The 17,544-nt window shown below is 35.7% G+C and overlaps 1 protein-coding gene across 1 annotated transcript in view; it reads left to right on the forward strand.

Annotated features, from left to right (window-relative positions):
- Positions 1-17,544, forward strand: part of HMCN1 (hemicentin 1) — a 545,341-nt gene that overhangs the window by 245,317 nt on the left and 282,480 nt on the right. Inside the window, exon 11 of the mRNA XM_004372917.2 lies at positions 134-409. Within this exon, the coding sequence (XP_004372974.1) occupies positions 134-409 (276 nt within the window). The remainder of the gene's footprint in view (positions 1-133; positions 410-17,544) is intronic.

The raw sequence follows: 17,544 nt of genomic DNA on the forward strand, positions 1-17,544 counted from the left end.
CTGTGGACAATTAGTCCTTTGGACTAATCTTTTCCTTGTATCCTGTTCTCTTCATTCTCCCTTGCTCCCTAAGGGATGAGACCAGTGGAGTATCTTAGATGGCCATTGATTTGAAACTTTTGATTTCACACAGAGCCCCCTCCTATCATCCAAGTGCCTAATAACGTTACAGTCACTCCTGGAGAAAGAGCAGTTTTGACCTGTCCCGTCATCAGTGCAGTGGATTACAATCTAACCTGGTGGAGGAATGACAGAGATATCAAACTGGCAGACCCAGCGAGAATTAGGTTCTTGGCTAACCACTCATTGGAGCTCAAGAATGTCAAGTTCAGCGATGCTGGAACATATCACTGTATGGCTTCCAGTGAAGGAGGATCATCAGCTGCTTCAGTGTTCCTCACAGTACAAGGTACAGTACTCGTTTTAACTTCTGAATTATGGTGCTTTTCTGTCTTCCTCCTTAGATCTCTGTCCTCTCAAGTCTGCCACCAAAGAGTGACAGTATCTACACAAACAGTGACAGTTTTGAATTATAGAATGCTTGTGTCTTTTCAGTGGTCTATAGCTGACTAAATTGGAAACTGAGAAACATCATTAACAAATAGATGAGTTTAAAACAAACAAAATTAACCCTACTAGTTGAAGACTTCTGTTTTAGGAGAATATAAATAGAAATTGTCTTTGAATGATTTAGTAGTTTAAAAATGTGAATTTAAAAAATTCTAATTGTTTTAATAATTTTTTCAGAAAGTTCCTGCACAATTTTAAATACTATATTATTTGTGTATATAACTAATTTACTTATTTTGAATAAAAGTTTAAGATGCTTTCATCTCAGTAAAGTTTTATTGAAACTTAAGCAGAGTTTTTAACCTTGTCTTAGACACACACACATGCACACATACACATAGTCCTTAATAAATAATAAACTGATGGTAAACTAGTCTTGCGTTATGTCTAAATAGACTAAATGTTCAGATAGCTGAAAACAAGTGTGCTAAAAATGTGTGTTAAAATATATATCTTATTAAAGACTATCAAATGAAGATCAGAAACTGCTCTAAAGCTTCAGTTTATTAGAATTATATTTGGTTTCTAAATGTCTCTGGGCCAACTGAGAGTCTAAATACAATGAGCAAATTACTATCAGACGTTTTTCACTGTTAAACTGAAAGGTTTAGTTGCTGCCTCAGCAAAATATTTCATTTCAAATCCCTGATGTGGAAGACTGCTTACATCAGAATTGGATCTGGCTATTTGGTTATGGTATTGGAACAAGCTTACATCATGCCTGAACTAACACTCTCATGTGATTTTTTAACAAGATTATCTAAGCGAGTGACCACTGAGTTTCAGGCTAGTTCATCAAATATTATTAATGGCAGAAAAGTGAAACTATGGTGAGAATTAACAAAATGGCTGACATCTGATTCTGGTTTTCTTCCTGGTTGTTGAGATATATTCTGCAATCTTTATATGTGTCCTTTGTCAGTTGATCGAGTGACATCTCTAGGGAAACACTGCTTTTGTAGATGGTTCACTACGTTTCCACATGGTGAACTGCCTAGATAATGTGAGTTAATCTAAGTAGAAACTTGGTTTACTAGAACTTTGGAACTCTTTTACCAAACTGATTATTTCAGATAAAATAAATGAGAATGAACTTCTGAAATTTGATCTTGGTTCTTGACCTGAAGTTCCTTAGAATGGAACTGCAAAATAAAATCAGAACCTTCTTTGTTTCCCCAGGTTCTGTTTTTAGACCATCAGTATTATTTTTAGTGCATTAGAGCAGTGATTCTTCAACTTTTGTGGGGAAGGAGTTATCCAAAGAACTTGCTAAAAGGAAAAGCAGATTCCTAACCCCATGTTCAAAGATTCTGATTCCATACATCTACTGTGGGACCTGTAAAGCTATATTTTTAACAGGCAGCTTGGGCAATTCCAAGAACAACTGGAAGGAGCATTTAAATCTGTTCTACACAATGAACTCTATTACCTAGAAATGTATATTTTTAAGGGAAGCCCTGGACTCATTTTTAGCTAGTAAAATTGAATCATTATCATCCAATGATTAAAATAAGTGCTGAGGTAAGATGCTATTACTGTATTTTTACACAAGTAATGTGCACCTTCTACAATTGTTTGCCAACCACTCCCGGCCCTCATGAGGTATTTTTGTTAAGTGTGCTATGCTGATTTTTTTTTACAGCAACATGGTGATATACTAAACATAAATACAAAAAATATGGCATTATATGATTATTGGCTAATCTCTATGATCTGTTGCGGTATAAGTCCGCTTAGTCATTCTTTTATGACTCGTCTAGTTGGCCTTGAGTTTGAGAAAAAATGTTGATGAATAAGCATGTTTTAAAAATCTAACAAAAAATATACTCTAGAATTTATGACACTGTTTCATAGGAAAAAAGAGACTGTAGCTGCTTGTGGTCATCTGAATGTATTATTTTATGATTGCATGCACTGTTGAAAAACTACGGATATTTGATAAAAGAAACTGCTATACCCAGGGATATAATTCATGTATATTAATATAGTTAATGATATGCATGTAAACTATTGGCATTAAATCTTCAATTACAAATTAATTTTATTATATGCAGTTAAGTGTTTTAAAAAGCAGGAATAAAAAAGTTATAGAAAATTTTGAACATAAGATAGTTACTTGAAGTGAATACTTTGAAGTAGTTTTCTTGCTTACAGGGAATCGATAGCTTAATTCATAGCCTCATTTTATGTTATTGTGCCTCCACAGGTCTGTTTGGAAACTATATCTGGAATACTTTTAGGAGTCAAAATCCATTGTTCATAAAATTTTGGTAGTTTTACAAAATATAACTTACAAGAATTTTATGGTTTAAAATATGTGTGTCTAGCTATTACAGTCTCTCCTCACCTAACTGTAAAATATAAAGACCTCAAAAAGACAAAAACTGAAGAACACTGAAAACCAACAGTGGCAATTAACAGTAGGAAAAAATCTGGGAAGAATTTTATTTATATATAAATATTTTAGTTTCTATAGTAAGTACGTATAATATCCAACCAAACCAAACCAGTTGCTGTTGAGTCAGTATAGGGTAGAATTGCTCCATAGGATTTTCAGTGGCTGATTTTCCCAAAGTAGATCACCAGGCCTTTTTTTCAAGGCACCTCTGAGTAGACTTGAACCTCCAACCTTTTGGTTAGCAGCTAAGCGCATTAACCTTTGCACCACCCAACAACTCCATATATAGTATAAATATGTATATGTATAATATTTATTTATACTTTAAAGTCAATGGAATGAGAGTCTCAATCAGTAGTCCGTCTTATTTTTCTTCACATGAAAGTAGAGGGAAGCTATCTTTGTTGCTGTGTTTCATGGTTTTCTCCAATAAGGAATGGTTATTCTTTTAGGAAGCCAGAATGCTTTCTCCTCATACACATGGATACCTCTAAGATACCGTCAGAAAAACAGCAGGATAAGAGGTAGACAAGAAGTCTGCCCCAGGTAGAAAATTACAACCTGAGATATCTGTTCCCATCAATAAAAATATTTGGAGGCAAAGGTGAAATTGATAGATATGTCATATGGGGATTTTAGAGACAGATGGTGGCAGAGGAGAGCATTCTATCTCAGCCAGAGAGCCTCATAAATGAGAATTGGCCAAGAAGTCATGTACCTAAGGCTTTCACTCAGCTTCAGAGCTAAAAAGGAGGTTCACCTAGAAAAGAACATCCATCCAAACACTTTGTTCACAGACTTGGCCTGGATAGATGACACTTCATTTGAAGATAAAGAAAAAGAAAACTATGAAAACTAAGAAAAAATACCAGGAACAGGAAGAGGGGAGATAGTTATAAGAAATGATACTTGGCCTGGATAGATGACACTTCATTTGAAGATGAAGAAAAAGAAAACTATGAAAACTAAGAAAAAATACCAGGAACAGAAAGAGGGGAGATAGTTATAAGAAATGATGCTTTGAAAGTAGTTTATTTTAAAGACCTGGAAAAAATGGCATAACCAAAGTCTTTCAAAAAGACTTATCCTCTTTTAAGTGAGAGTGTAAATTTATGAGGCAAGATCAGGCTATGATGAAAGGACATTAGTGACAGTGATGGAAGAAATAAGGAAGGTTTTGAGGTTAAAAATGTAAAATTAGAATGTAAATCTAAATTAGAGGCACTGAAGAGCAGAATTTATAATACATAAAAATAAAATCAGGAATGTGGTATGTAAACTTGAGAAGTTCTTTCAGAATGCTGAGGAAAATAACTAACAGATAAATAATATGAATTTTTAAAAAGGATAAAGACAGAGAATTGACTTATAGGTGTTTAAGAAGCAAAGATAACTGAAACTAAAGAAATAGTCAAAGATATAACTGAAGAAAACTGTCCTAGAGGAGGGAAAAAAATGTCCTGGATGAGCAAATCAAGCAAGATTAACTAAGGAAGAACTTCATCTAGACACATCCTAGCTGAAATTTCAGATTACTGGCATAAAGAAAAAAATCCCCACAAACATGCAGACTAACAAATAACTTTATAAACTGAGGGATGAAGTTAGGCTGGTGTTATACTATTCAGATGTGCTAAAGATTAGAAGATAATTGCAGTGAATATTTGTCACCTTTTGGTTCTTTAGGGTTTGAACTAAAAACAAACAAACAAAAAAATCAAACTCTTTGCCATCGAGTCAATTCCAACTCATAGCGACCTTATAGGACAGAATAGAACTGCCTTGTGGGGTTTCCAAGGAGCGGCTGGTTCATTTGAACTGCCAACCTTCTGTTAACAGCCATAGCTCTTAACTACTGGAGAACACTTTTTCTAATTTTGGGAGGAATTTTTCATTATGTTGTTGGGAAGCAGAAAACAAATGAGATCAGATAATTCCTTTCCTCAGTTCCTGGCAGGTCACGTGGCCTGAAATTAGCCAATAAGATGCTTCTAGGGGATTTTGATGCTTGCCAAGACTACGGACATTTAAAAGACTACAATTTTGGCAGCAACATGGAATTCAGAGTCCATCAGCAGCAGAAGCAAATGTCCCAGTGGTTCAGCACCATCATTTTAGTACTTTTTCCTTTAGCATGACCTTGGCTATGTTCTCAGCTGCCTAGCTTCCCTTAGTTTCTGCCTGATATCCAGTCTCTTTTTGATTCTGTGGTTCAAAAAATATGCTTCCGATGAATTCCTTTTCTGCTTAAGTTAGCTAGCACAGGTTTCTGTTGTTTACACTTGAGTCTTCTTCAATGGAACAGTAATGGGAAAAGACACATGTAGTTTTCAGAGAAAAGTTTGGGATACCAGAAGTTAAATTATTCCCTATGAAAAGCCATCAAAAGGACATTCTCAAATGTTCAAGGATTTAGAAGAAATACCAAACACATACCCTTCTTAAAATAATTTATTGAAGATGACAGTTAACTTCCTGAAGTCAGTTTAAAAAAAAGAAAAAGAAGTCAAAATTAAAGAGGAAGATGCCAGTTAACTCCCTGAAGTCAACTAAAAAGAAAAACGAAGTCAAAATTAAACAGGACGAACTATAAAGGACTGGTGAATTTCCCTTGATGACTATTATCAGCCTCAGCACAAATTCATCCAAAGACTCTTGAGAAGAAACACTGACCTCAGAAACTATGATTGAGTTAAGCGCACTAATGAGCATGCTAGAATGTTAGTGGTTTGTTATGCTTATTTCGTTATGAGAATTCCTCACTATGTGGATAATGGTATAATTAGACACAGTAAATTCCTTAGGAAAGGGATTCCCTTAAGCAGGGTTTACCACAAAACTCAGCAGTACATCTTTGCAAACAAATAGAAACCTCCAACGCTACACTAAGAGGAAAAAAAAAAAAAACTGGATTAATATATACAAAAATATGAATATGATTGTTTTGGGGCAGTTAAACTATAAATGACTTTTTTACTTATACTTTTCTGTACTTGACACAATTTATTTAATAGGCATGAATTATTTTTAAACAGTGTAAATAGAATTTAAGATTTTTTGAAAGGAAATACACTAAAATGCTCACATTAATTTTATTGGGAGATTCAGTTATGGATAATTGTTTTCTTAATATTCTATAAAGTTTCATTATTACTTTTATATTTAAGTTAAGAAATAATTAAGAAAGTAAATTTAAAATAAGAAATAATTAAGAGAATAAATTAAGAAATAATGCCCTCAAAAAGAGAATAATAGGACTTAAAACAAAAACAGGTTTTAGGTCAAATATTTATCAGAAGAAACATCTCTTATCTGATTTATGTAAATAGAAATGTAGAGTATGAACTAAGGATCTAGTGATACGTGTTTTCAAATTAAAAAGTTTATGTCAAAAAACGTGTCCTTATGTAGATAATTCTTCCTAAGATTCGTTTGCAGGCAGTTAGCTATAAAGATATGACAGCAATTTCATAGCTGCATGCTGAGTGGTAGAAAATTTTCCACGTATAGATAACAAATAAATGGTATCAGCTCGTGTCAGAAAACTATTACTCTTTCAAAAAATTAAAAATTTAGTTAAATATGTTAACATTAAGAGGAACTACCATTTGATGTAAACAAAATAAGATCATACATAGTATGTCTGTGGTGGCATCTCTTACTAGCTTTAGCTTTCATGTATTATATACTTTGACTTGGGTTTTCTTCTTCAAGTTCAAATTGCAGTTCATTCATTAAAAAAAAAAAAAAAGCAAAAAACTCCCATACCGAAATTTGCTCCCCTATACTATCAACTATGGTTTTATTGAACCTGCTTCACCTCTGGAAATGGACCTGTATCTAGTATCTCAACTTGTTTGTGCAAGACATCACTTTTATTTCTGGATACTAATGAGTCTCTATGAGTTGGAATCAACTGGATGGCAATGGGTTGGGTTTTAGTGAGGTAGCTTTTCTGAGTTGCTGTTTTCCTATGTAGAAAAAATAAAAAATTCTTACTCTTCGGCTCTTTTCTTCCATCTTTGTTCAAACATGGCCCCTCCTCCAAACAACAGGGTAACACACTCCTGAAACACTCAGGATGAGGAAAGACCTTAATTTAATTAACAAAGCTCTACTAAGAGAAAAGGTTACTTTTGAGAAACCTTGCTAATATGAAATTTGTTTTTTTTATAATTGCTAGTTATGTAGAGCCATCTTTCTCAAGGCTACTTATTTTTTTCTCTGAACACTTAAAAAATTTTTTTTAAGAGTATGAGATTCACTAAAAATGGTGCACACATGGTATTTACCTGGAAGACTCTTAGAATTGAGATGACAGCCTCACTTGTTCTTCAGACAGGATTACTAGTAACTATTCCACTTACTTGGGAGGTTTATTGTATATCTATAAAATGTGAAATGTTATTCTATATATTTTTAATTCTTTTTTGTATTTAATAAATAAACATTGTAAGGATTTCTTTGTAAATTTAAAAGTATTGTGATTGCTTCAAGACGTCAAGTTAAAATGTTTAACAGTACAAAAATTCACATTAGAAAACTTAAGAATCTGGAATTTTATAGGACTGTATTAGAATGCCACCTTAAATCTTTTCTGAAGAAACTGGGATAAAAAAAAAGAAACAAAGAATAAATGCAGAATTTCAGTTGATAACTAAATTAGGTTTTTTAGTAAGTGAATAGTCCATTAACAGAAGCGTGGAAGATCCCTTCAGTATCTCCTCCAATTTTCCCCTTTGCAAGATTTTCACATAAATAAATTTTGATTTACAGAAGTCTGTATCCTTATTTGAATAAGGAAAATTGATTTTTGTTAGCTGAATCTCTTTTCCTAGTCATTTTAATATGTCAAAGTCTTGCTAGTTAAGCTTTTCTTTTTCTTCAGTTGACCTGAGATATGTATATGTCTGTTTTAAATACTAGTGCCATCTTTGTGGATTTCATTCAGATGGAGTGAAACCATATACTTAAAATTAAAATCTCCAAATCATTACTTGCTGTCAAAACTACTTTTATTCACTGCCTTGGTTGCTGGAAGTCCCCGTATGAATCAACACAAATGAATGAGATGCTCTGTTAAAATACTGCCTATTGTTGCCTTCAGTGCTAAGGATCTAATAAGAAGCTGGGAGACTTTAGATCTAAATAAAAATATTCTAGATAAGTTTTGTATCAAGTATTCACCCCAGTAATATCTGAGGAATGTATAGCTTTCCTATAGTAATACTTACTTTCCCAAATCTGTTCTGTGGTGACTATAAACTTTATGAGGAGAAAAGTTTAATATTCACTTACTTTGCCTACCTTTCAACTGACTCCATGGTAAGGGGTAGGCTTCTTTATATGACACTCCAATTTCATGCAATAAAATGTACAAATGAATATTATTCATTTCATTTTCTTTGGCCTTTTATCCAAGGCATCTATGTGCTATATAGATGTTGATAAACCAGTTACTGTCAATTTGATTCCGACTTATTGTGACTCCATGTGTGTCAGAGTAGAACTGTGCTTCATAGGTTTTTCAATGGCTGATTTTTGGGAAGTAGATTGCCAGACCTTTCCTCTGAGGTGCCTCTGGGTAGACTCAAATGCCAACCTTTCAGTTAGCAGCCAAGAGCTGTAACCATTTGCACCACCCAGGGACTCCAAATAAATGTTAGAACACTTTAATGGGCAAAACTTATATCTCTCTAAAGCTTAAAAGAGAAAAAATAGTATTAAATTGTCTTTAAATAGAACTTATAAGGAAAGTTTAAAGATTTAGATTTATTTAGATTGTAAAAGGAAAAGAAAAAATGTGAATGAACAGTGATATACTTTAAGTGTATAAGAAATTGCTAGATAGATTTAAGAGAGCTAGAAGGAAGGACACCTAGCTGTTAGCGAGGTTAAATGCTGAAATGTGATCACTGGGGGCACTCATCCTTTCACAAAGCAGTGACTGGTGAGAAGAGAGAACAGATGGAAATCAGCAAGTGCCTCAACCCACTAAATCATTACAATAAAGCTACTAATTAACATTTAAACAATTTTAGGAGCTCATGATATACACTGACAGATTGTGCTATTATTTGTATCTGTATTTTGTCCATAAGGAAGCTGAGCCCCTGAGAGCTTAGTGACTGGCCTGCGTTGCAAAACTAGCACCTGACAGAGTCCAGATCTGAACCTGGTCTTCCCATCGTTCTGCAGAGCAAACAGAAATGTCTATATATGCTAAGAACAGGCCTAAGATACAGATAGGGAGAGGAAAGTTACAGATAGAAAATAAATGAAAGGTCCTTGAGAATGGACAGAAAAGGGAGAGTACCGAACATTTTTTTTAAAACAGAAAAAGGTACAAAGTGTCTGCAGGACCCTGTCACATAGATAGAGTGAAGAATCTCTGGAAATCTCAGCACTGTGTGTAATGTTTCCTTGGAGAAACCACTGCTTGATTTTAATTCCCTGCCTGTCCCATATTCCTCCTCTCTCTGATATCTTACGGAGTAGACCAGGTGTGTTGCAACAGTTCAGTGGATCCTTTGACTTAGGTTCCAAGTTATAGTAGAGTAGCTGCTAAGGAGAGCCCTAGAGGAGAGTGAGAACTGTAAATGAGCTACCAAAGCAAGCACACAGAGAAAATGTAAGATGATGAGACTATAAGCTCCATTAAGGCAAGGGCCCAATTTTAGTAAGCTTTGTACCTTCAGTGCCTGACATAATACTTAGTACGCAGTGTTGCATTTGGTGCATGTCTGTGGGGAGACTGGAGGAGAAGTACGGTATTTAGGCGTGGGGACTTTTGGAAGCTGGAAATATAATTATATCATAACATGTATGAAAAATGTATTTGATTCCACTTTCCCCTATTTTATTCCCCTATATCTTACTTTGTTGAAATATTATTTTGTGAATCAATTATCCAATTAAAAAATAAGCTGTCTTTCTAAAGAATAGATATTTGCAATACAGGCAGTTCCCGGGTTGCCAGCATTTGACTTACATACAACCTGTAGTCACGAACCAAGCCTGTAAAGCCTATTATATTAAAAATTCCAGGTACTCTACATGCAATGGTTCATAATAAAAAATAGGTGCTACTTTGTGAAGTGCATGAAAACATTGTTATTATTATTACTTTATTATTATGTTAAAGTTGTTTTAGTGTATCTGGAAATGTTTTATTTTTTTATGCATAGAAAGATACAGTATATACTATATACTAAGACAAACATTTGACTAACTGATGTTGGATGCGAACCATACCTAACTGTTCCAGCTTACGAAAAATTTGACTTAAAGGCAGACTTAGGAACAGACTTTGTAATCAGGGCACTGCCTGTATAGGAAACAACCTATTAGCTTACTATGTTTATATATGAGGAAGGTGCTATAATATTTGACTATTATGAATAAAAATGAAATTAGAGCTAAATTTACTAAAATATACTAAATATGCTACGAAGTAGGAATATTTGCTTCATTTGCACAGTGGTTAAGTGCTTGACTGCTAACTGAGAGGTCAGTGGTTCAAACTCACCCGTCGGCTTCACAGGAGAAAAGACTTGGTGATCTACTTCCGTAAAGATTTACAGTCTAGGAAAACCTATGGGACAGTTCTACTCTGTCCTGTAGCGTTGCTATGAGTTGGAATTGACTTGACGGCATACAACAACAAGATGTTAGGAGTATTTAAATATTGAGAGGGCAAAACTGGTAGATAATAACTATGATGATGGAATCTTCATTTATGCTGTGTCCTATGCAGACTCTGTGGGTGGTGCAAATGGTTAATGTGCTTGGCTGTTAACCAGAAGGTTGGAGGTTTGAGTCTACCCAGAGGCACCTTGGAAGAAAGGCCTGGCAATCTACTTCCAAAAAAACAACTATTGAAAACCCTGTGGAGCATAGCTGTACTTTGACATGCATGGGGTTGCCATGACTTGGGATCAGCTCAATGGCAACTGTTTTTTTAATACTTACTTACTTACCCTCAAAAAAAAAAAACCTGTTGCTGTTTAGTTGATTCCGACTCATAGCAACCCTATAGGACAGAGTAGAACTGCTCGATAGAGTTTCCAAGGAGTGGCTGGTGGATTCGATCTGCAGACCTTTTGATTAGCAGCTGAGCTTGTAACTACTTCGCCACCAAGGCTCCACCCTCAAAAAGACCATGAGTAAGTTAAGCAAATATATATTAACAACACACTGTGATGAGAATTACACTGGGGGCTAGAGGAGCCTTTAATTCTGCCTTAGAGTGATGAGCAGAGATGGAGAAGGGCTTCACACAGGAGTTGGCATCTGAAGCAACCTCTGGAAGATGGATCAGCATTTGCCAGGTAAAAGTCAGGAAAGTCTTTCTCAGTGGAGAAAACTACATGTCCACTTGCTGAGAGTGGAGGGCTCAAATGAATAGGTAAACCTTATTCCTACGTCATCATTGTATAATTTTCCCCCCTTCAATCTTCAGTTGCCTTTTCATATCAGACTGGAGGAATCATTTACATTTGTGGTTTTGTGGGGATGGTTCAACAAAAAGTCAAGGTAACTGGTAAAAAAGTAGTTGGAGTGATGATGCCCTGTGGGGTGTAGGCTGGATAAAGAAGTAAGAGAAGGTTAAAAGCAGGGTCTGGTAGATTGGCATACAAAGGAAGGCTCAAAGGTGTTGTGGTCATGACAAAATTGGAGTCAGGGAGTAACAGCTGGAAGGACGGGAGGTTGTGAATCTCGACTAGACTCCCAAGACAAATGTTCTTTCAACCACATCATGGTTGCTTCCCTGATAAGATAACAAGGTAGCAAATGAATTAGTCTGGCAGCTTAAATTACTGCCAGATTTTTAAATCTTTGCTACAAGAAATGCTATGTAGATCCACTTTTGTATGCTTTTGATTCTGACCTTTGTATATTTATCTGAAATTACCCTTTTTGAGTACCTTAACCAATGTTTGATAGAAGATTTTGTTACTGTAATTGAATCTTGTTCAGGAGATACCCATACATATGGGTAAAACCTCCATATCAGTTTCTTTTGAGTTTACTCCTACTCATGGTGACCCTATTTGTGTCAGAGTAAAGCTGTGCTCCATAGTGTTTTGAGTGGCTGATTTTTTTGGAAGTAGAATGCAAGGACTTCTTCCAAAGCACCTCCAACCTTTCAGTTAGAAGCTGAGCATGTTAACGGTTTGTACCACCCAGGGACTCTAAAAACTCAATTGTTTCCTTCTAATATGCCATGAAATAATAATTCTAATTATTATTTGCTACTGTTTGCAAAAAATGGATGTCAGAAGAGCCTCTGAAACTTGCTATTGAACGTAGAGTAGGAAAGCAAATGGAAGAAATGATGAAGTAAAAGCGCTGAACAGAAGATTTCAAAGGGCAGCTCAAGAAGACAAAGTATTATAATGAAATGTACAAAGACCTGGAGTTAGAAAACTAAAAGGGAAGAACACGGTTGGCATTTCTCAAGCTGAAAGAACTGAAGAAAAAATTCAAGCCTTGAGTTGCAATAGTGAAGGATTCTATGGGGAAAATATTGAACGATACAGGAAACATCAAAGAAGATTAGAGGAATACACAGAGTCACTGTACCAAAAAGAATTGGTCAACGTTCACCCATTTCAGGTGGTAGCATATGATCAAGAACCAATGGTACTGAAGGAAGAAGTCCAAGCTGCACTGAAAGCATTGGTGAAAAAGAAGGCTCCAGGAATTGAAGGAATACCAATTGAGATGTTTCAACAAATAGATGCAGTGCTGGAGGTACTCACTCGTCTATGTCAAGAAATATGGAGGACAGCTTCTGGGCCAACTGACTGGAAGAGATTCATATTTGTGTCCATTTCAAAGAAAGGTGATTTAACAGAATGCAGAAATTATCAAACAATATCATTAATATCACATAAAAATAAAATTTTGCTGAAGATCATCAAAAGTGGTTGCAGCAGTACATCCACAGGGAACTGCCAGAAATTCAAGGCAGATTCAGAAGAGTACATGGAACGAGGGATATCATTGCTGATCTCAGATGGACCTTGGCTGAAAGCAGAGAATACCAGAAAGGAGGTCTACGTGTATTTTATTGACTAGGCAAAGGCATTTGAGTGTGTGGATCATAACAAATTATGGATAACCCATGGGAATTCTAGCACGTTTAATTGTGCTCATGTGGAACCTGTATATAGACCAAGAGGCAATTGTTCAAACAAAACAAGGAGATACTGCGTGGTTTAAAGTCAGGAAAGGTGTGCATCAGGGTTGTATCCTTTCACCATACTTATTCAATCTGTGTTCTGAGCAAATAATCCGAGAAGCCAAACTATATGAAGAATGGGGCATTAGGATTGGAGGAAGACTCATTAGCAGCCTGCGATAAGCAGATGGCACAACTTTGCTTGCTGAAAGCAAAGAGGACTTGAAGCATTTACTGATAAAGATCAAAGACTACAGCCTTCAGTATGGATTATACCTCAACACAAAGAAAACAAAAATCCTCACAACTGGACCAATAAGCAGCATCATGACAAATGGAGAAAAGACTGAAGTCAAGGATTTCATTTTACTTGGATCTAGAATCAATGCCCATGGAAGCAGCAGTCAAGAAATCAAGTGACTCTTGCACTGGGCAAATCTGCTGCAAAAGACCTCATTAAAGTGTTAAAAAGCAAAGATGTCACTCTGAGGACTAAGGTGCGCCTGACCAAAGCCATGGTATTTTCAATTGCCTCATATGCATGCAAAAGCTGGACAATGAATAAGGAAGACTGAAGTAGAAATGATGCCTTTGAACTATGGTGCTGGCGAAGAATATTGAATAAAACATGGACTGCCAGGAGAATGAACAAATATGTCTTGGAAGAAGTACAGCTGGAATGCTCCTTGGAAGCAAGGATGGCAAGGCTTTGTTTCAAATACTTTGGATATGTTATTAGCAGGGACCAGTCCCTGGAGAAGGACATCATGCTTGGTAAAGTAGAGGGTCAGCAAAAAAAGAGGAATACCCTCAATGAGATGGTTTGACACAGTGACTGCAACAATGGCTCAAGCATAGCAACGATTGTGAGGATGGCGCAGGACTGGGCAATGTTTCGTTCTGTTGTATATGGGGTCGCTATGAGTCAGAACTGACTCGACGGCACCTAACAACAACTGTTTGTTAGCCAATGACAGTGTAAGCCTAAAATCTGGGCTTCCTCTCTTATTTTGAAATTCTGTGATATTTGAATGTTGTTACAGAGTGGAGACAGTGAAGAATGAACGATGTAATATTCAATGCTAGACATTTAGTCAAGATTTCCAAAGCGAGAAAGACTAGAAATGTCTTAAAATTCCATCTTTATTATTAGCCATATTTATTGTCTTAATCTGTTTTGGCTAATCACTTCGAGAACTACTTGAATGCATAATTTTGTTTTTGCTGTTGTTATTAAGGAAAGAAAAATATAGAATTAAAGGGAAACAATATTAATATCTAAATAATTTTATATTAGGAATTACTTAAAATGGATATCAAAGCAGTAAACATTTGCCACATCATCATCCTTTTATCTTATATTGGGGAAATTTAAGTTGTAGATTTTAAGAAAAGAAACTTTGATGCATATTTGTCATTAAGATTATGTCATTAAAATGGAATATAGTCTTAATATGTCATTATATATCTCTGAAATTTTGTCTTCTTTTTGTAACTGCATTTAATAACCACATTGGTGTTTGGGTGTGGAATTATCAGAAATCTAGCATATAACTGTCAAGATAGATTCAGTCTAGCTCCTTGCCTGTGTTTTGTTGCCAATGCACCACCTACTGGTAAGTCAGTGAATTAGTGACCTTCCCGCTGGGATTTAATAGCTTTAGTCCAGGGTTGCCTAATAGAACTTTCTACAATGATGGAAATGTTCTATATCTGCACCTTCTCTCATGGTAGCCACTAACCACACGTGGCAACTGAGCATATGAAATATGGCTAGTATGCCTATTTTTAAGTTTATTTTAAAATTTTATTTAATTTTAGATAATTTAAGTAGCTATGGCGCCTAGTGGAAACCCTGGTCGTGTAGTGGTTAAGTGCTACAGCTGCTAACCAAAAGGTTGGCAGTTCGAATCCGCCAGGTGCTCCTTGGAAACTCCATGGGAGCAGTTCTACTCTGTCCTATAGGGTCGCTATGAGTCTGAATCGACTCGACGGCAAAGGGTTTGGTTTGGTTTGGTTTTCAGTGCCTAGTGCTAGTGTGTTATACTGCACAGCTCTAGTCTATTCTGAAGAAAGGAAGAAAGACAAAATTAGCAAGAGTAGAAGTTTTAGGAAATTTATTGCATCTACCACACAGATAAACTACTATCACAATTCACTGGAATTTTTGTCATTCAGGGATAACTCTACCATTTTAGAGGTTGTAGCCAGGTCTTCATAGTTCTCTTGATGAGAAATCATTTGGAAATGTTGCATTTGATTTTATATCTTTTGGGATTTCAGTAGCTCCTGTCTGCTTCCCCATACAATTGCTCCCTGGTTTTGGTTGGTGTTCATTTGTTTTTTAGTTTTCATTCTTTGCTCTTTGGAAGGAACCCCTGGACACCTACCTGCCTTTGAGTTTTCAAGTCAAAAGCTCAGGGCCAAGGGTTCTTGTGCTAATGAGGACAGCAGTCCCGAAGGTAGAGAGATCAGGAAGAATATGAGGAGTTATCTAGTAGGCATGGGAAAATTTTAAAATGTTAAAATATATTCTGTTACCATTTCCACTAGTTGAAAATTAAGAAGAGTAACCTACCTAATCAGAAATAGAATCAATGAATTTGAGAACAAGTGCAATATGTTTTAAATAAAATGAGCTAAACCAGGAGGTAGACATCTGTTAGAATGAAGCATAGCTACTAATTACAATTCCTAGTTGACTCAACGGTAGTCATGTAACTTTTGAAGTTAGTTTTTTCTACAGCAAATACAGATATTTGAAAGAAATGTCAGAGATCTTATACATTGTATAGTCTTTACGATTCAAGAGAAATTAGGTTCAGCAATTCAATACTAATTATTTTCCAATTTCTCATGTAACAGTGTATGGTGTTAGATCATTTTAACATTTTGGGGGAAATCTAACACCCGCAATGAAACATATTTGGGAACAGTTGTAAACCAGTTCCTATTATGTTTTCAGAAATATTAAGTCAATTGAGTGAGTTGAACGTAGATTTGAGCTATCTCAGAATGAAGGCAGTTACTTTGATTCTTTGTGAGAACACAAGAAAAGACACTTAACACTAAAAACTAGCCAATGGACTATCTTTCTTCTCATCATGCTGTTGTTGCTGTTAGGTGCCTTCCAGTCGGTTCTGACTCATAGCAACCCTCTGTACAACAGAATGGAACACTGCCCGGTCCTGCGCCATTCTCACAATCCTTGCTATGTTTGAGCCCAGTGTTGCAGCCACTATGTTAATCCATCTCGTTGAGGATCTTCCTCTTTTTCGCTGACCCTCTACTTCAAACATGATGTCCTTCTCCAGGGACTGGACAGAGGAGTAGTGGTTAAAATTTGAATATATGCAGTGCATACTGTTTTATTGTTGTTCTTGTTAGTTGCCATTTAGTTGGCCCTGACTCACGATGACCCCATGTACAACAGAATGAAATGTTGCCTGGTCCCAGGCCATCTTAACGATTGTTGGTGTGCTGGAGTCCATTGTTGCAGCCTCTATGTCTTTTGAGTGACTTCCAACCTAGGAGGCTCATCTTCCAGCACTATATCAGACAATATTCTGTTGTGATCTGTTAAGTTTTCATTGGCTGATTTTCAGAAGTATATCACCAAGCCTTTGTTCCTAGTCTGTTTTAGTCTGGCAGCACCACTGAAACCTGTCTACTGTGGGTGCCCTAGCTAGTATTTGAAATATGGGTAGCATAGCTTCCAGCGTCATAACAACACATAAGCCACCACAGTATGACAAACTGACAGGCAGGGTGATGGGTGTAGTGTATAGCTCCCCAATAATCGCCTGCTGCCATATGGAGATCAAAGGGCCAGATGAAGCCTCCTTTTCTCTTCATCGTTATTTCTGTATGAATATTTGAAATACTAATTTGTTTTCTGTGGTGTCAGGAAAGGGTAGGTGTCTGTCATTAGTTAGTCCATGTCATCAGAGAGACTATTGTAATAAAAAAGGAAATTTTTCTCAAGATGATAGATGAAGTAAGTCCCTAATGACCAGAATTACTTCGCTAAGTATGACATTGATATTATTATAACCACTTGCTAATTACATCATCATAATTCTTTTTTTAACATGTTCCAGGTGAATAGGTATTAGCATTTTTCCCCACCAATAAAACATGGAAAAAACTAAATTTATCTACTTTTATTGAAATTTCTGGTAAATTTTAAGTAGCTAGAAACGACTCAAATTTCAGAGGAGTTAAATAAGATATAATAAATATTATTTATAAATAGGGTGTGTGATCTAAGTGGAATATGTAAACGTGAGTTGTGGTCATCAAATTTCATTTGTAAAAATCTAGATAGTATATATGTACCTATTATATATTTTTTTCGTTTTTAATATTTTGTGTTTTAGGTGAAAGTTTA

Source organism: Trichechus manatus, unplaced genomic scaffold, assembly GCF_000243295.1.
Source record: "Trichechus manatus latirostris isolate Lorelei unplaced genomic scaffold, TriManLat1.0 scaffold00021, whole genome shotgun sequence".
In the NCBI taxonomy this organism is placed as follows: Eukaryota; Metazoa; Chordata; class Mammalia; order Sirenia; family Trichechidae; genus Trichechus; species Trichechus manatus.